This window comes from Chiloscyllium plagiosum, unplaced genomic scaffold, assembly GCF_037043375.1.
Source record: "Chiloscyllium plagiosum isolate Xiang-an unplaced genomic scaffold, Cpla_swu_hap1 HiC_scaffold_24, whole genome shotgun sequence".
Taxonomy (NCBI): Eukaryota; Metazoa; Chordata; class Chondrichthyes; order Orectolobiformes; family Hemiscylliidae; genus Chiloscyllium; species Chiloscyllium plagiosum.
In genome coordinates, this window is record NW_028270162.1 from 27138819 (window position 1) to 27157853 (window position 19035).

At 37.3% G+C, this 19035-nt stretch overlaps 1 protein-coding gene across 3 annotated transcripts in view; it reads right to left on the reverse strand.

The window, feature by feature from the left end:
- The window catches only part of emid1 (EMI domain containing 1), a 343566-nt gene that overhangs the window by 312897 nt on the left and 11634 nt on the right, over positions 1 to 19035 (reverse strand). For all 3 annotated transcript variants that reach the window (XM_043715640.2, XM_043715641.2, XM_043715643.2), the window contains exon 3: positions 18811 to 18914. In XM_043715640.2, the coding sequence (XP_043571575.1) occupies positions 18811 to 18914 (104 nt within the window). The remainder of the gene's footprint in view (positions 1 to 18810; positions 18915 to 19035) is intronic.

The window sequence follows — 19035 nt, forward strand, 5'->3', positions numbered from 1 at the left end:
GGCCCAGTAATGTTTCTGATCAACAATTGTCCTTTTTTATTGTTTAAGCTGAAACAGGACTACTGACAATTAGACTAAATCTTCCTGAAGCTAATTTTCATGGGAGAAGGGTACTTGGTGTAACATATTTTGACACAAATAACAATTTGATAAATCAGAAAGAACTCTTCCATTAAAACAGATGTACCCAAGTATTATAGTCAGATGTACAATTTTACAGACGTCAAAGTGACTACTGCCAATACATATTTAAATACCATGCAGTACAGTACTTAGCCATATCATGTTATGCCTTTCAATACTGATTTGCTTTCATTTAGACAGGAACCCTAACAATTCTGGAAGTAAAATGCCACAATGCTTAATGTAAAAATATTTTTTTCTGTGAGAAATGTAAACACAGCATTTAACAAAATCAGCATGGATAGAAAATAAAACTTGAAACTCAGGAAGGAGAACATTATCAATTGAAAGTTGGCTTCAGTCCCAACAAACTAAATTGAGTTACTGTGCTTGCATCCTTAAATAAACCAGTTTGTAGGTAAGTAAACCAGCCAAGACTCCAAAAGATCACAAACACTTAAAACTGTAGATAATGTGCTAATGGCTTAAATACTAGCATCTGTCTCTGGACTCAGAACTCCCTTATCTCGAGAGTGAAATAGCACAATTCTTCACCTTTGAGAGTGGTGACCTGTCCAGTACTAGCATGTTGTATTTTGAACTTTAAATAAATACTATATTTTAAAAACTGGACAAAAGTAATTGGAAAGTAAGGCTGCCTAAGGTCATCTAACTTCTGTTATGGATTAGATCCGTGCTTAAGCCACAAAAGGAAAGAGAAGAATGTTGTACAAAGTTAAAGCTGATTTAAGAATAGTCATTTGTGGATTTTTAACAGGCTTCCCTGTGGTAAAATAAATCATTCTTCATTTAGTTAACACTGTCCTGAGCTGAATGTTCTTGTTAATATTCAACAAGAACATTCAGGCAAAAAGATCTGAGATGTTCGCCCTGATGCTTTACTGAATCCAATCTCCTCTTTTTCAGAAAAATGTCTTCTAAAATTGCTGAGGTGTTTGATAGCCAACTGTCCAGGTCACACAAAACCAAATGCTCCAAAGGACTGGAGCTTTGACCAATTCATTTCCCAACCTAGCTAGATCAGATTGAATCTGGAGATTGAGTAACCCAGTGAACAACAGACATTAAACATTAGATCATCTAGTTTTCTGGATTAGTAACAAACCAGATGGTATCTCTATCCAAAAGTTTTTTACTGAACGTAAGCGAGAAATGCTAATACAACCGATGACAGCCAGGGGAAAAGCAATGAATGAAACATCATGTGGGAGCAACATATTTTTGGATAGTAGAATGAAACACGTTTGGTATGGAAAGAAATCTCTTAAACAGACAAGTGATTTCCTGATTTATTCATTGTAGTGAAGAATAACAAATGGAGAATGTGAACATTTTTTGTGAACACTCAAACAAAAGTAGCACTGTTCGCATTTTAAAAATTCTAAGCAAACCAATGCTTCAGACTGCAAGTTTTGCAAAAGCATGCAAGTGTATGGAATTCACGCCCATGGGCTTTTAGAAATTGGATCGTAAACCTAAAGTGAACAACGCAACAGGACGATGGTAATTTTGTGTGAACTCAAATCAAAGTGCATCCACAACTGCATTAAGAGAAAAAAGTTAAGTAACTCAAAATTTATTCTGTAAAAAAGGCAACAGAAGAAAACAATTTTGCTTTCAAAGCATTAATACCACTGTCGTCATTAGACAGGACAAACAAGAATTTTTATGGTTGTCCTTTTAATTACTTGCGAGAAGCAGTTGAAACATTTGCATTGTACTCATTTTCAAATATTTAATATGTAATAATAAGGATTTCCTTTAACATTCTAGCATAAGAGAGCAGTACAAGGGTAAATTAAAATTCATTTCTTTCCACATTACATTAATAAACATTCTTTCTCTCAAAAGATGACGAGAGAAATAGCAAATGGTATTGCAAATGATAGAGGCTAAATCAGGCTGAGGTAATTGTTCATGCAAAACATCATACAACTCAGTTATATCTCTGTGGCTTACTCGGAATGTATCGATCAAGGCTTTGTGCATACATACATTACTTTTCTCATACCAATTGGGAAGACAAGTGCACAGATTATAGAAGGAGAAAGTGAGGTCTGCAGATGCTGGAGATCAGAACTGAAAATGTGTTGCTGGAAAAGCGCAGCAGGTCAGGCAGCATCCAGGGAACAGGAGAATCGATGTTTCGGGCATAAGCCCTTCTTCCTGAAGAAGGGCTTATGCCCGAAACGTCGATTCTCCTGTTCCCTGAATGCTGCCTGACCTGCTGCGCTTTTCCAGCAACACATTTTCAGCACAGATTTATAGAAGAATACTTGTCTTAGATTTTCTGCAACTATACTTGTACTTGTGCAAGCAATGTTGAAGTATGGTTGGCTGTTGTGTTTAGATGTTAATAAACCGATGGAAATAGACATTTGTGCGAGTTAGAAGACCTATTTTTATGGCTCAATCACAACCATCTTCTATGCTAATTGATCAGTTAACTTCACAGAGTGGTGATACAGCCAGATTAACTGGGAAGCAGTGGAAATTATTTGGTTTGTGAAGAAATTATACAACATTCCTGAAACAAACTTATCACCTTCTGTGATACATGGTTGTCACAGACGCCCAGGTTGTTTTATGAAATCAAAATGTGCCTTACTGATTTGCTTTCACACTTCAAACAGAAAGCAAGCCTGGTTTTAAACGGGCTTTTGACAAGGTCTCACATGACAGACTGCTTGAATGAAGTAAAAGCCCTTGGGATCCAAGGGAGTGTTGCAAGCTGGATACAAAATGTGTTCAGTGGCAGGAAACAAAGGGTAATTGTTGACGGATGTTTTAGCAAATGAATAGTTGTTACGAGTGAGTTCTGTAGAGCCCAATATTAAGTCCCCTGCTTTTTAGGGGGAAATATGTTAATGATGTAGATGTAAATGTAGGGCACATGATCAACTTTGCAGATGACATAAAACTTAGCTGCATGGTTGATAATGACGGTGATAGTTGTAAATTGCAAGAATATATCAATGGACAGACAAGCTGGACAGAAAAGTGGCAAATAGAATTTGACCCAGAGACGTGCAAGGTCAAATAAGGCACTGGGATGCAAAGTTAATAGCAGAATACTGAGAAGTATAAAAAGAAAGCGAGGGAATGGAGGGTATACACAAAATGAAGGATTTGGAGTGAATGTTCAGAGTTTATTGTATCAAGAAGGTAGTTAAAATGGCATAAGGTATCAGGCAAAGTACAGAATACAAGAACAGGAAGATTATGCTAAAACTGTACATATTCATTAGTTCGGCTACAATTTGAATACTGTGTGCAGTTTTGATCACCTCGTTACTCAAAGTATGCAAGTGCATTAAAAAAAGGTAAAGAGGTAATTTATGAGGACATTACCAAAGAGCAGCTATGAGGAAAGATTGAACAGGCTGAAGTTGTTCTCCTTGGAACAGTGGAAGCTGAAATCAGATTTGATTGAGATGTCCAGAATTGGAGGGGCATGGAGTGGAAAAGCCATTTCACCCTTACAGAGAGGGCAGTGACGAGGGGCCATAGCTTTAAAATGATGAATAGAAAGGTAAGAGGCGAGAAACAGAAACTTTTTTATCATCTAGAGACTGATAGGGATTTGGAACTCTTTGACTGAAAGGATAGCAGGGGCAGAAACCCTCAACTCTTTTAAAAGGTGACTGGACAGGCAACTCAAGTGTCAATAATCTACAGGGCTATAGACTAAATGCTAGAGATTCAGTTGATGCCGATTGACTTAGTTCTTGGCTTGTGCAGTCAATCAACCCAGTGGCCGCTTTCTATGATTCCGAACTTAGAGATGAATAAGTTAACTTTGACGGTTGAAATACAAACCCCACGTCAGACAAGATATTTAATTAAGACGGGCTTGCAGGAAGGAGAATAAGTAACTTACTTACTCCCAATTGTTTTCTCATAGTTTGGAACCATTATTCAAATCAAGAGAACCACCAGCACGGTGGCTCAGTGGTTAGCACTGCTGCTTCACAGCACCAAGGACTTAGTTCAATTCCAGCCTCAGGCAACTGTCTGTGTGCAACTTGCACATTCTCTCCCGGTCTTCATGGGTTTCCTCCGGGTGTTCCAGTTTCCTCCCACAGCCCAAAGATGTGCAGGTAAGGTCCATTGGCGATGCTAAATTCCCTACAGTATCCAGAGGTGTATAGGCTAGGTGGATTAGTCATGGTAAATATGGGTTTATAGGACATGGTACGGGCTTGGGTTCGGGTAGGATGCTCTTTGGAGAGTCGAGTTTAGACTCAATGGACCAAATGGCCTCATTCCGTACTGTCAGGATTCTATGAACTGTGCCCAACACCAGTGCCTTTACATAGCACCTTGTAAATGAAACCAATATGTCAAAAATTGTTCATGTTTAAAAGAACATCACCTTGACATTTAGCAAGGTAAAAATGAAGCAAGCCATCATTTCACTTTTCAGAAGTCCTTTCTCCCCCACAAGAAGGGTAGAATATAAAATTAAGTTTAACTTGAAAAAAAGAATTGAAATCTTGAATATAAAATAAGATGACGATCTTCAAACAAATAAGAAGTTACCAATATCGGTCTGGATTTTTTTTCTATTGTATCAATGAGACTTATTTGTCCATAAAGGATGTGAAGTTTGTAGTAAAACTCGATGCAATATTGCTGACTCTATATTAAAACAATCACTTAAGTGACTCAAAAAACAGCAAGTGGTTTTCATGTAGTGGCAGGCAATGAGCAAGTTCAGCCAGTTTACATTTTAGTTTTACTTTAAGAGTGCACTGCAACTTGACATGATTTTCTCTACTTCATCCCTCATCAAAATATGTCCCACACATCTCTACCAAGACGTTATAATTCAGTAAACCTCTGGGGAATGCTTATGGTTTACAATTAAATTAATTTTCCATAAGGAAATGTCTGTTATAATAACTTCATACTCTAAATTAAGTGCACTACAAAGAAAAAGTCCAGAATTGAGCACCTTCAAACAACATTCTTCTGGAATTAAAAGTACCAATATATAACAACAATTACAAGTATTCTGTACATAATTGATGTTTTTGCATCTTGAAAAATAAAGTAAAAATGTGAACAGTAATGAAATAAAATTAAACATGTCAAGATTGGCCGCCATCCAAAAGCAATATTTGGAAGTTCTCCAATGTTCCTTATAGCCCCAGGTGTCCTCGCCTGCAAATTTCTAATTCCCTGGTTGCAGACTAAACCACATATCACTGGCTACCTCCCAGCTTTGGAGCTGCTGTAAGGTACTATCAAAATTAAATATTAAAGAACCAGGAAAAGTGAACAGATGTTTGATTAGTTATTGCTTTGACTGTCATTTGTAAATCTTCTCCACTTCTGAAAAACACTAGAATATTCTCTGGACTAGGCTAACATAATTCACTCATTGTGTGTTGACCGATATTGTCGCACTGTTGCTGATAGCCTGTCACAGGACATATTGAAACAATTGACATCAACTTTTTCACTCTGGCTAACTCTTACCCCACCTGTAAAATGCAGAGTCTGCAGCTGCTCTTTGAAACACATTCCCAACAAGTAGCGCTCTCCAGACTACTTGACAGGACACTCCTTGATTATATCTCATCAGCACAGATACTGAAAAATTTGGCAGCTGGGATGCTGGCAATCTGCCTTGCATTAAGAACTCCTACTCTTGTTAAACCATTATATTCCACAGTTTCAAGTAGCTTTTCTACACATTGATTTATCTAATAATGTATTTGTAGATAGCATCCAAAGGAAATAATGCTGTTTTTATGCACTGCCTGTTAACATAGTTACCACCTTTTCAACCTAGCCCCTTGTTTGACGAGTGGTGACCCTCAGGTTAAACTCATCACTCGTCATCTCTCTCTATGGAGGACTACGGTTATTAGTGCAAATAAAACTGCTAAAGAGTTCATAAGTTATGCAATTTAATATGTTACCAAGTGCATTAATTCAATGGTTCAAGAAGGTAGCTCACCACCACCTTCTTAAGGGCAACTATGATTGGGCAATTAACTGCCTGCCAGCCAGCATCATCCATATCCCATGAGTGAATAGATTTTTTTTCTAGAAAAATGCAATGTGTCTTGATTACACCTTCTACAAAATTTTTGGTTGAGTTGGTAAGAGGAGTTCTATTCAGATAAACATGAGGACCTTTAACAAGTTGATTCATGAATCATGTTTGGAGCAGGATTGGGGTACAAACAATCAACAGATATAAAAATATGAACGACCAGCAAGTTAATATTTGAAGAATGTTTGAATTTCAAACCCTTTGAATTCACCAGCAACTCAAGATCCAGGGGATGTTTATCTTCCAAGTTTCAACTCCCTATCTTCAGTCAGTGATCACCATGAAGCCAGCTGGGAATGGAAGTAGTGAGCAGCAAGGGGTGATCAGATGGAAGGAAAGGAATGGTTCTGAACACCCAGTTTACATTGCAGAGAGAGATGGGGCTTGAAGGTTAGGTTTGGGGGAGAGAGAGGGTGAGGAATAAGAGCTTGGTGCACAGGTGCCTAAAACCTTTCTGCGCTCCAGGATTCATATAGAAAATTAAAAGACAAACATGCTCATTTCAGCCTGTTCTTCTGTCCCCAACTGCGCTGCATGTGAACATCATCTAACAGCCTCAGGCTAGACTTCAAATTAAAATAGTCGTTAGACCGGATTCTGTTTCTTTCACTTGGGAGATGTTAAAATCTACCCTATACACTGCAGTCAATGACAATCTTTCTAAAACCACTGAGACGCTGAACTGGACCAATGTAAATAAATAATAAAAATTAGATCAAGCAGAGAAATTACTTTGCTGGCACAGCCAGCAAATGACCGATTTCTGTTAGATAAGATATGAACTATCAGCAAGTTAACATTTGATTGATATTTGAATTTCAAACCCTCTAAATACAAAATGAAAGACAGAATCTTATTGAAACTTGCACCTCAGTTTCATTTAATTGTCTAATTTTGTTGGAAGTGATATATTTTGACAATTACCTTTCAAGTTTAACAAACTATACAAAAACTCCCTTCCCACAAAATATGCTTGGACGTACTAAAAGCTATCAGTACATCCCAGGTAACTGCACTACTGAATAAAAATCAATGCCCTTTTAAGTAGCCTGTCTGAAAACAGAAAGAAAAGGAAAGCCTGGTAATACTTTTAATCTTCTCAAACTGCAAATGAAAAGAAATGATTGTACTTAAGTAAATTTCTATCTACATCTTCAATTTATCTTGATTCTATTACCATATTAACCTAGGTTGATGATCCTAACAATCAAACTGAAAAGCATTTTACACATGCCGAGCAGCAGATTTGACAGTCTTGCTTCCAGTTTGACTGTGGATAGATAACATGGTCAATTTGACAGCGTCTGTAATTACCTAAGTCAGAAACAGACACAGATCTCATCAGTATAACTCTACAGATGGTCTGAAGCTGTCTGATGGACAAAGACAACAAAGCAGTGTTCCAAATTTTTAAAAAGGACAAAATTCACACACTAGTACATTGTTGTCTTGGCCATTAAATTTTCAGTGGAATCCCACAGCTGTTCAAAATTTATAAGGACAGTAAATTGTGCTCAGTTTGAAAGTGATAGTGAAATGTACAGTAAGCCCTTGCTTTATTTTGATATTTTTGTATATAGTAGTATTAAGGAAAATAATTGCAAGATGGTCTCTTATTATGCGTAACATTCTGCTGGGTTTACTTACTATCTGCTGTCAAATTTACAGGCGAATTGAGAAGATATATTCAATTGTTCACTATGAAAAAGGTTAGTGCAGAAGACTGACTAACCAACTACACCAGGATGTTTTGCCAGGATTTGAAATTATACTTCGATTAATGAAGGACTGAAATTGGATTAGTCAATACCAACTTGAGAGATCATAAGAGCTACTAGCAGAAATAGAAGTAGGCCATTCAGCCCATTAAGTCTGCTCAGCTATTCAGTGAGCCTGTAGTTGGACAGGGTAGCTAGCTCAATTAGCTGAATGGCAGGTTTGTGATTCAAAGTGACACAAACAGTATTAGCTGTGATTACCATGAGTGACCCTCCCTCTCAATCTCTCCCCTCACCTGAGGCATGATAATGTTCAGGTCAAGCTCACCACCAGGTAATTCTATGACTTTGCCAACAAACTTTTCAACTTTGGAACGCACTCGACTTTGCGAATTTTGAGTTTGCTGTCATTTTAACTTTGGTGCATTTTATATTAAAGGTACATAATATATATCAAGATCATTTCTCTGAAAGAGAACTGGAGCTTTTGTGCTTTTGAGACCCGACAGTCTGAAGGATATTGAGAAATAATGTGTGGAGTTACTAACAAAAGAATGGCTCGAATTGGATAATGAGTGAAGGCGATCATCACCGAAACAAAGCAGCAGCAAGGACCAAGTCCTGGGGAATCCCTCAATTGACCGAAGGAGTCAAGAAGATGAAACATTATAAATGACAGCATAACTACAATTTGAGAGGAAACTGCCCAACTTTAATGGGAGGTCAGACTACGGCAATTTGTTTCAAAGTGCAAAATGATAAACCTTTGGATATGTCTAATGCAGTGACAGGTGATTCATCAAAGATAGAATTCACAAAAACGTCTCTAACACAGGGAACAGACTTACCACTGGGGCATTTCATGTGGCTGTTTATTAAAGTCAGAATTTTCAACATTAATATATTATGAGAGTTGCTGAAGTTTTCAAAACTTGAGAAGATCAAAAAGATGATGGCTCTAGCTATCAGAAGACAACTTTCCTGGAATACTGTAAACACGCTGATTTCAATTCAAGAGAAGATATGAGACAGGAGGTAATTTGAAGGGACACACTTGGAGAATAAACAGAAGCACTGAATAAAAGCAGAGGTATTATCCGAGACCAGGCATGTACTCCAGAGTTACATTTGATGGGAATTACAACCGTGCATACAAATGAGCTATGGAACAAGGTCAGAATTGGATAAGAAAAGGGGGCTGTCAAAACAAGGTTTCTCTGAGAGTGAATATCAGTGCCATCAGGACAGAGGGAAGCATTAACATCTGAGGTTCAGCTTTTTCAAGTGACAAGGAACATATGAAAACTACAGCAATAAGAATACCTCCGTTTATGTCTCTTTAACAAAGTTGTACTTGGAACTCTAATAGTAGATGTTGTGTGATCACTTGCAATGATTAAGTTCGGGAAGTATTTGTAAAGCTGATCAAGATATTGGATAGGTGTGATAGGCTGAAGTTGAAATAAGACAACAGACATGGTTACCAGTGGAGGACTGGTAGTATCTGAAAGGAATAAGAAAGGTTTGAAGCATTTGTCAACAAGAATATTGATTACGTCATTCACACAAACAGACAGATGAGAAGAGCAGAAGCAGCTTATAGCAGTTACCAGATGGCAAATGGGTATATCTTTCACCCCAAAATATTTTCATGATCTTAATTTAATTTGCTTTCATTTCTTGCAGTAAAATAATTCTGCATTCCCAAGTGTACATATATATATATATATGTACACAATTTATTTTCTTATTTCTGTATTTTTCATTCCCAACTTCCTTTCACTATTTCTTCTTGGTATAGTAATTTCATTTGCTAAATTATACAAAGGTGATTTATTGGCCGAGATCATTTGTTTCTCTGCCATGCTTTACTTTATTTAGTTCTTTGTCAAAATAATTTCTGACTCATCTATTTCCTCCTTGTTTTATTTACTCTTTATCCTTCATTTCTTTTAACAGCATGTGTAGTTCAAACTGCATGAGTGACATTTATGGTTACCAGAGTGATTTCCATTTCCTACAATGGCTGCAGGACTGTCCACCAGATGACAACATAGTGAGTAAAGTTTTGCTGTTAGACTATTCAACTTTTGTTAATTACAACCACATATTTAAGTACAGAACATTCTGAAGTATATCACTAGCAGACCTTAATAAGGACTGCAATAGGAAAACTTAAGGCAGGGAGGATTGATATCAGGGAAAGTAGACTTATATTTTCTTCCGTTACCATCAAAGGTGGTCTGAACCCCAGTTATGCAAACTGACTGGTTACATGGGTTCCTTTGTATGAGGAAAATTAGTTTTTTAAGTTAATACTTAATTCAGTATATTATACTGGCAGAAATACTTTTCTTTATTCACTCAGGTGATATGAGCATCACTGACTAGGCCAGCATTTATTGCACATCTCTAGCTGCCCTGGGGCAGGTGGTATTTAGCTAGAATAGGTACTCCCTCATGGCTGTCAGGAAGGGAGTTCCTGGATTTGGACTCAGCAAAGCTGAAGGAATGACCAGATTGCTCCAAGTCAGGGTGGTGCGTGGTTTAGAGGAGAAATTATCAGTGGTGGCATTCCCATGCATCTGCTGCTGTGTTCTTTCTTAGTGGTAGAAGTTGCAGGTTTGTAAGATGCTGCTGAAAAAGCTTTGGTGAATTACTGCAGTGCATCTTGTACAGGGTACACACTATGTCAGCAGTGAAGGAAGTGAATATCAATGAAGCCCTGGTTGATGTCAAACTTTCTTACATGGCCAGTTATAAAAATGATTTGCTTTCCTGAACTTCCAACATGACAGTATCTGAATATGAAGAGGAATACATTATCTATGAAGTGTTCCTGATAGGAGTTGATTTCCATGCACTTCCTGAAAGCATACTATCCCACAACCAGACTACCATTGTACTTTTGAGTCTGTAGCTATTCTGGACTGCCATGGTATGGTCTTTGTGTTGGAAGTTCCGTCTTCCTGCATTGTAATGGTCATGATTTATGATAATTTTTATTTCATGCGGTCGATCAGTAAATTTTAAGAGAATTTCCTTAAGCTTAAAAGCAAGCCTGTACGTAGTTTGATACTGAGTACTAAGTTTAATTTTCACTTAATTATTAAGGAATCAAAATCATTTTTCACTAAGCTGATAGATTTAAAAGTCTAGATTAGAGTGGTGCTAGAAAAGCACAGCAGATCAGGCAAAAGCCCTTCATCAATTTTCCTGCTACTCGGATGCTTCCTGACCTACTGTGCTTTTCCAGCACCACTCTAATCTGGACTCTGATTTCCAGCATTTGCAGTCCTCACTTTTGCCTGATAGATTTAAAACAACAGTCAGAATCATTTGATAAGTTGTTACAACTGGGGAATAACTCCTTTCTCCTGAACTCTCAGTTGTCTGGAACAAAGTATGTTTCAGACAGTGTTTAGAACGCCTTGAATAGTGTGATGTTCAGTAATTAATGTGAAGCAGGCCATAGAGTAAGTTTAAATCAGAAGAAAAATGTTTATTTACACAATACCCCTCAGACTCAAGGACAAATACAAATAAAGATGAATTCTGCAAACAAAGCTATTAGCAGGAAGTAGTAAACCATGTGATCAAATTTCCAAATTGCCACACTTTGCTGGTCTGTATGGATTTTCTCTTATGATTCTTCAGATGAATGGAAGATCGAAGCCTCCAGGTTTCCAGCACAGATCACGGTTAAGTTTCTGTCGAGACCAACCTTTGCAGGTGAAAAAAAGTCAGCCTCTCTCTCTCACTGCCGGAATTGACTGGTTGTTCAGGCATTGACTCACCCCTCTTGTCCTGTGCCTTCAGACTGATTAGATATGCTCTTTTGTGGCCTTAAGGTCTCAGCTCTCCCCACCAGCTAGTTTAAAATCAAGCGATGACAGCTTTCAATGTCTCCCATTGCTCGCATAAGAGCTTGGAGCTGGGTGATTGATAACCAATGGTGGGGTGTATGATTCAATGGTGGAGGGGGTGTGCAACATGCCAATCCATCCCTGGAACAGTTCACTCGATATTCCATCTTCATGGCCCAGACAGATCTGGAAGCCATATTTGTTAAATCTCTTCCATTTCATGGAGATGGATGGTCAGTATGCACCTGGAAAAGCCATTTGCATTCTTACGCAACCTCCCAAACAGACTGGCTGGGAGTGAGTGCACTGTGCTCATCGGATTAGGACAGGCAACTACAGGAGTGATGAATCTCACCAGTGATAAGTCTCACCAGACCAAGTAACAATGAAGTATTTTCATGTTTTTCACACAATCAGGAGCTTTGCCACTGAGAAGCCCCTCCTCCAACCTGAAGCAGACCAGCACGTAACCCTAGTTTCCCAGTTGGGAAAAGCAAGCACTTTTCTCAGGGTTGGCATGAGGCCCTAAGGTGGCTCTTAAATGACCAATTAAAGGACCTTAGTTGGTGACGTCATACACGGACCTTCTTACCCAGAACTTAATTGCTGAGGGGACAGAAAGGCGGAGCAAGATTCTGAGTGTCTTTCCAAGAAGAATCCACCCAATTATTTGCCCCTTCCTGCCACCTTTGTTGCCACCGCTGCGTGGGGAAAAGCACACTCATTCTCTCAGTTCAGAAACCACAAACTCACTTGACTTTCCAACAATCATTCTGAGAGGGTGCAGTGCCCATTATTTCTCCCCATTTAAAAAAAACTCCAAAGAGTCTGCCCATAATCTGGAGACATGATGTAACCATCACAAAGGATTCAAATATCTCAAGAGTACCCTGGAAGGGTTAGGTATCTCAAAGGTTTGAGCACCAGGTTAAGTTAGCTGTTTCGTGCTGTTACTATGTAGTGGCTACATAAGTGGCATTTATCATTAGCAAGATGCTACAGTCAATGTAAAAGGATGATCAGCTTATTACACAGGTGGGTAATGTGCTGTATGAATTTCAGGGCCATCTCTTGCAGTGCAAATGTGGGTTTTCCTCATCGAATTGGCATTTTTGTGAATTATCCTGATGAGGGCAAGACAAAATGCTTTGAGAAAACACATCTTTTTTCAGCAATATTTAAGCTGTGTATTAGCGTCTAATTAATAAATTTGCAAGTATTACATTTTACCAAGTGTAAAGAACAGTTTTAAGCATTTAAATTTTCAGTGGACCTCAATATTCATTCATGTTTTTTTTTCTAGGTTTTACCCATTCATTGGATGGCTATTTGGATTAGATGGGACCAAATATGTGTAGGTTAGGTGGATTGGCAAAAGTAAATATGACAGGGCAGGGGCTGGGTCTGAGTGGGATGCGCTTCGGAGGGTCAGTATAGTCTCAACGGGCTGAATGGCCTGCTTCCACACTGCTCTACGATTCAATGATTAATAAATTGCTTTCCCTATTTTAACTGAAATCCTAAACATTGTCCTAAAATCATGTTTTAAAAAGCCAAGGCCCAGAGTGCATATATTTATCGTTGTTATTCGTAAGTGGAAGCAATCATATATATGTCTGCAAAGGCCCGAGAGGGTTAGGAGTCAGAAGTACCATAAACTTCACTCAGTATAATGATGTCTTGTGGGCTTATGGACAGAATAGCTTTAGAACTAATATCTGGTAGTTCCCTATTCAACCTGTTCAGAGATGCTACTGCATACTGTGCAGCAGATGGGATTTGAACCTTTGCCTCCTAGCTCAGAGGTAGGGACATTACCACTGCACCACACAAGCCCTGTAGCACAAAGTCTCTAGATTCCTTTTAAACTTGTTGACAGATATTATACCACACCGCTGGAGCAGGTGGGAATTGAACCCAGGTCTCATGATTCAGAGGTAAGGACTCCACCACTACGTCATAACAGCCCTCAAAGTCTCGAGATCCATGCTTACCATACCAATGTAACCTGTAGCTAGCTGCTAACATTCAATAAACCATATCTTGTTAATCACAACTGACTCTTCTAATTAGACCAGGAAGTGGTTTCCTTCTCCCACACTAGACCCTGTAGTTACCTAAAATTAAAGAGAATGATGGCTCCAACTGTCACCTTGAGCAGCAGCTCACAGTGTCGTGAGCTGATCATCCTACGCAATTGAAGCAACAGTTACTTAATTCCTCTTGTCCATGGGCCATTTGCTAATACTGCATGAGGCAGGGTTCAGGTGTGACTAAATCATTGCAGTGTATTTAACGAAAGGATCTGTTAGAGCTGCTTGTTCTTGTGTTTCTATGAGTTTTAATGTTTTGATTTCAAAGTAAATTGAGCAAAAATTGCTAGTTTGCATTTGGGAATTTTATATAATTAAGTTCAAAATCTGAGAATCCGAAATGTATGTCTATGTTCTGGAAGCATTATTGCTAAGTAACTGTATTTGTAAATATTTTGTCACGAAGCGTTTTTAGTACTGTCATGATCCTTGTGGAGATCTATAAAACAACGTTGCCAAATATACTAAGCAAACTCCTAAAACAAAGATATTCCTGAGCTTTAAACACAATAACTGTCTTTTACTATGCTGCCAGTATATTACAAGTTTAACAAAAGCAATATTTTAGTATTTAATTTATTCAGATTATGATTCAGAGTGTAAAATATGAGAAGTCTAATGATTCTATGAAACAAACCCAACAAATCTATGTAGGAATAGAAACAAAAACACATCCTTTGAGTTTCTTTTGAACTAAAACGAACCCAAAATTAAATTTCACTGATTGCTCCTGATCACTGGCACTGAGTACCCATTCTGAATTCTGCAATATTTGGTATGAATGTACAGCAATCCACCTTTTGCCCATTTGAACATCATAAATCATAGAATACTTTATTTGGCCAACATAGAATTTATTTTTCCTTCTCTCACCCTCATCCGAATTTTTTTCCCAATTTACTGAACAGAAGGACTGGTTACCTATTGACACTTTGAGAGCTATTTTCTTGGAGATAAATATGTGCATTTTAGTGACAATGATCCTTTTAATGCTCCCTGTACTAAGTACTACCTTATAATAACACAGCTGACGTATTAAATTCAAGTATATTAAAGGAGTGAGGACAAGAAATCAATGACTGCCAATAGGTGGCATTATCTATGGGTACCACATTGCTTAGAAGCAACAAGTACACTGATCCAGTATAATGTTTCCCATTCACAGTAGTAGTTTGATCTATTGGTGATTATCATCATGGTTTTAATATTTAAAAACTGTTTGAAGTTAAAATCTGAGGGGAGTATTTTGATATAAATATTTGGGGAACAATCTATTGCAAGACCTACAATTGCAACATCCCTTTAGTAGTAATTTAAACATTCCTCATCCAGATGAACATCCAATTTCTGGTTTGGGGCATGATATAAAACAGACCACGTTTTGTCCACAACAATAGAGCAGAACTGAAACCAAGCTGAGCCATATGGAAACTGTGCTTTCATGCCTCAAATTGAACAGCTGTAGATGGTGTATTGGGTGACCAAACAAATATCGCTCTCTTAATAGAGTTTGTGCTTGAATCCAGCCCAGACTAGTCATTTGACAATCACTCTCTGCTGACTTGTAGAGTTCTGTGTTAAGAGTTGCAACATTGCCAACTCAATTATGAGTGTGCAGCAATTATCATAGGGGTCGTGGTAATGGGGCCAAAACCACAAAACTGCTCGCAATTCAGCCCTGTTGGAATTCGCAGTCAGTGGGGTGAAAAGAATGATTGGTGTCAGAAATTAAAAAAAAAACAGTGCAGTGGGAGAGAATGAACTTCAGCGCTCAAAATGTTCAAGTTACAACTTGCATGCAAATTGACAAGTAGCTAAATACCTTTTCAAATTTGAAATGGGCTTCTGTCCAGAAATTTAATTCTGGGTTTTAAATTTTACTTCCAGACAGCTAACTAAATGTACAATATTACTGACTGAATATTCTAAAGTTTGACAACTTCTCATCAATTGTAGTAAAAAAGAAGCAATGTACAAGTCAGTAGTCTCCCAAAAAAACAAACTAGCCTTCACACTAGCCTCTTCAGACAACATGAATAAATCAAATTCAACATATCAGAACATAAGTGCAATATGAAAAAGTCAAATAAGGAAATATAATAATTTTGTCAAGAATCAAATTATCTGTTAATAAGTGCACTACAGTTTTAATTGCATTTTAACAATAAGTGCAGAATCTGAAGTTAAACATCTGCTTTGCGATTTCTACAATGTAGTCTTTTTCACTATGTTTTTACTTCAGTTTGAATCTCTCAACTGAAAGCTTTGACCTCTTGCTGTGGTTCAGTTCAGTGTAACCTTTGGTACCACAATAGTCATTGTGCATGTATTACCTGGAATTATAGATAAACCAAGTATCAATCCAATCCCCCAACATCAATCAGTAGCACTGCATAGTGACCATTAATGTGTCATCTGACCGTAACCTAGCAATTTATAGCATTATTGTCACAGCCTAATGATCTCATCCACAGTGGGGAGAGAAGGTTGCTAACTTGTACGACTCAACCAATTAAGTCGGTGAGTATGTGAGAATCAAAGGGAACACTTTTAATTTTCTGTACGTATTTTAAATCCTGAAACTGAGTCAAACAAACAAACCCAAAACATATCCAGTCACTATCCGCTTGGTCAAGTACACTGGAATGTAGTTTATATAAGATTAACGATCATGAAACTTCAATATTCGAGTACATGACCTAGTCTTAGAGCTTCTCCCAATTCCAGAAATGCACAGACTTCAGGCAGTGCATCTGCTTTGCAAACTTTGCTGTTTATTTTGATAGCTTTCTGAACTCCAGTTAATAAAGCAAACTGTGCAGATAAAGGGAAAATAATGGCTATAAAAACACACAGATCTCTATAGATAGATCTGCTACACAAATCGTTACTTAAGAAAACAGATTTTTATCAAATAAATTTCAAAAAGTTTCAAGTGAACATGAATCCATATAGATGCCTTTATTTCTGACCCAGATTTAAGGTTCATGTTTGAACAGATTGACTCATCTTGTGAAAGCACATCTGATTTTGTGTATGTATTTAAAATGAGTGGCCAAAAATTGAAATCAGGAAAATTTGTTGTTTAATATTCTGATAGTAAGTGAAAAACCATTACTGCAAACTGAAGCAATGAAAGCCCAATGTTTATAATTATACAATTATAATTAGGCAATTCAACAGTAGTTCTCTGTGCAATGAAGCAATGTACTAGATGTATTCTTAATATCAAGCAAGAATGTAATCAAAGCATTTATAATCAATATATCTTGCAGACTATAGTAAGAGATCAATTTTAGCCAATTTGAAAAAAAAATTATTGATAGCCCAAATGGGTCCAGTGAATGAAATGAAGTTGGCATTTAATTACGACTAAATGAATAAACGTGTAAACTAGACATTTATCACACAAATTTCAGTGACAAATATAATTGAGAATGATTACAGGTGGAATGCCTTGAAGAAACAACAGTGCATTACAATATATTTAGACAAACATTGCATTCATGGAATTAAAGGTATAGTCAGTATGTGTATATGTTAATTCACATGTACATTAATCACACACAATTAAAGCTATAGTCAGCAAATACATATGTTAACAAATATATGCATATATGTATCTATGCAGTTGCTTTCACAAAATAAATATTGTTCAAGTAAATTGGGTGGATTTTGGGGTTAGTGACAAACAATGATGTTCATCACCTTGAAAAAAGCTACTTGCAAAGATACAGGGATTGCAAGACCATGCATTTCCCCTTTCCCAATGACAGGGTAAATTCAACAGCAAATCAAGGGGATATCCATGTATACAGCAACAGAAATGTCATTCATTAGACTAATTATCCAGTCACAATGGAGTATTCTCTCAGACAGTAAATTCAGAAGTAAAAAACCATTGAAACCCTCTACTTAGAATTTTAAAAACTTTAATAGCTAGTAAAATAAATGATTCGGACAATTGCATCAGACTAAGGTAGGAAATTGTTTTTTTTAAATTAAAAGCATTATTTTATAATTGTCAAATTTATCATAAACAGAAATTTGTCATCTAACATAGAAAATTATTTTTTCAGCAGTTGTGATATTGTGCACTAGTAATTATGAACCGTGCTAAATTGCCTCTCATTCAAAAAAATGCTACCGTTTTTTTGCCATGTCAGATTAAGAGAATAGGAGTGGAAGCTTTTGTCAGCCCAGTGATTTCTAAGTGTTTACAGTATTACAGGTCTCCAATAGTGCACCCACTGGAGAAAGGTAGAGCCATTGACAGCAAATTCTGGATTTCCCTTTGCCTAGGCATAAAGACTCCTCAAATTAATGTTAGTTTAAAGGAGTAAAATCTGCAGAATCAAAACCACTCTGATCCATTCTAATTAGATCACTTCACAGCAAATAACCATAACTCTGGCAGTACAGTATTGTTTCAAGACAAGAATGAATGGTTACAACAAATGTTCCAAACCAAATTAAAAGAGGAATTCAAGACAACAAAAGTATTTCTTTACATTTTCAAAACATTTTGCAAATTCTGCTTGTCTTGTATAATGGATTATAAAAAAAATGAAGCTACTGCCTATGAAAGGTATAAATTTTCCTGAAACCAGAAACTTGTTTGCATGTGTATACAACAGGTCTGGTATGTTTCCCACCAGAAATGAGGCAGCACCCAAAACTCCACTCAAATAGGGTGACAACTTTTAAAAACTTACTTTCATTCAATATTAGCTGAATTCACACACATTATTACTGCTTTGTTTAAGAATCAATTTGTTTTTTTGACAATTTGATATGCTATTAAAATGTCACTTTAGCAAAGAGGTATTACTATGTATTGTTTCACTTACTCATTGGCAAGTAATGCACAAAGGCAAATGCCATTCTGTAACATGTTTAACAGTTTGTGGCAAGGGACTCACCTTCTTCACAACTGCTCCCTCTGAACCCGACACAACATTTCCATTCTATTGCTGTCACTGTTTTGTAAGTCAGTCTGTAAGTTGGTCGGATCATCGCCCTGTAACTGAAAAGTACAAAACCGATCTGTGAAGTAAGAAATTAGAAGCTGCTCTGGAACACAGAACTGGCACTGGGGAAGTGGGTCACACCCTCACCATCCCACAGCCCTGCCCACACAACCAGAC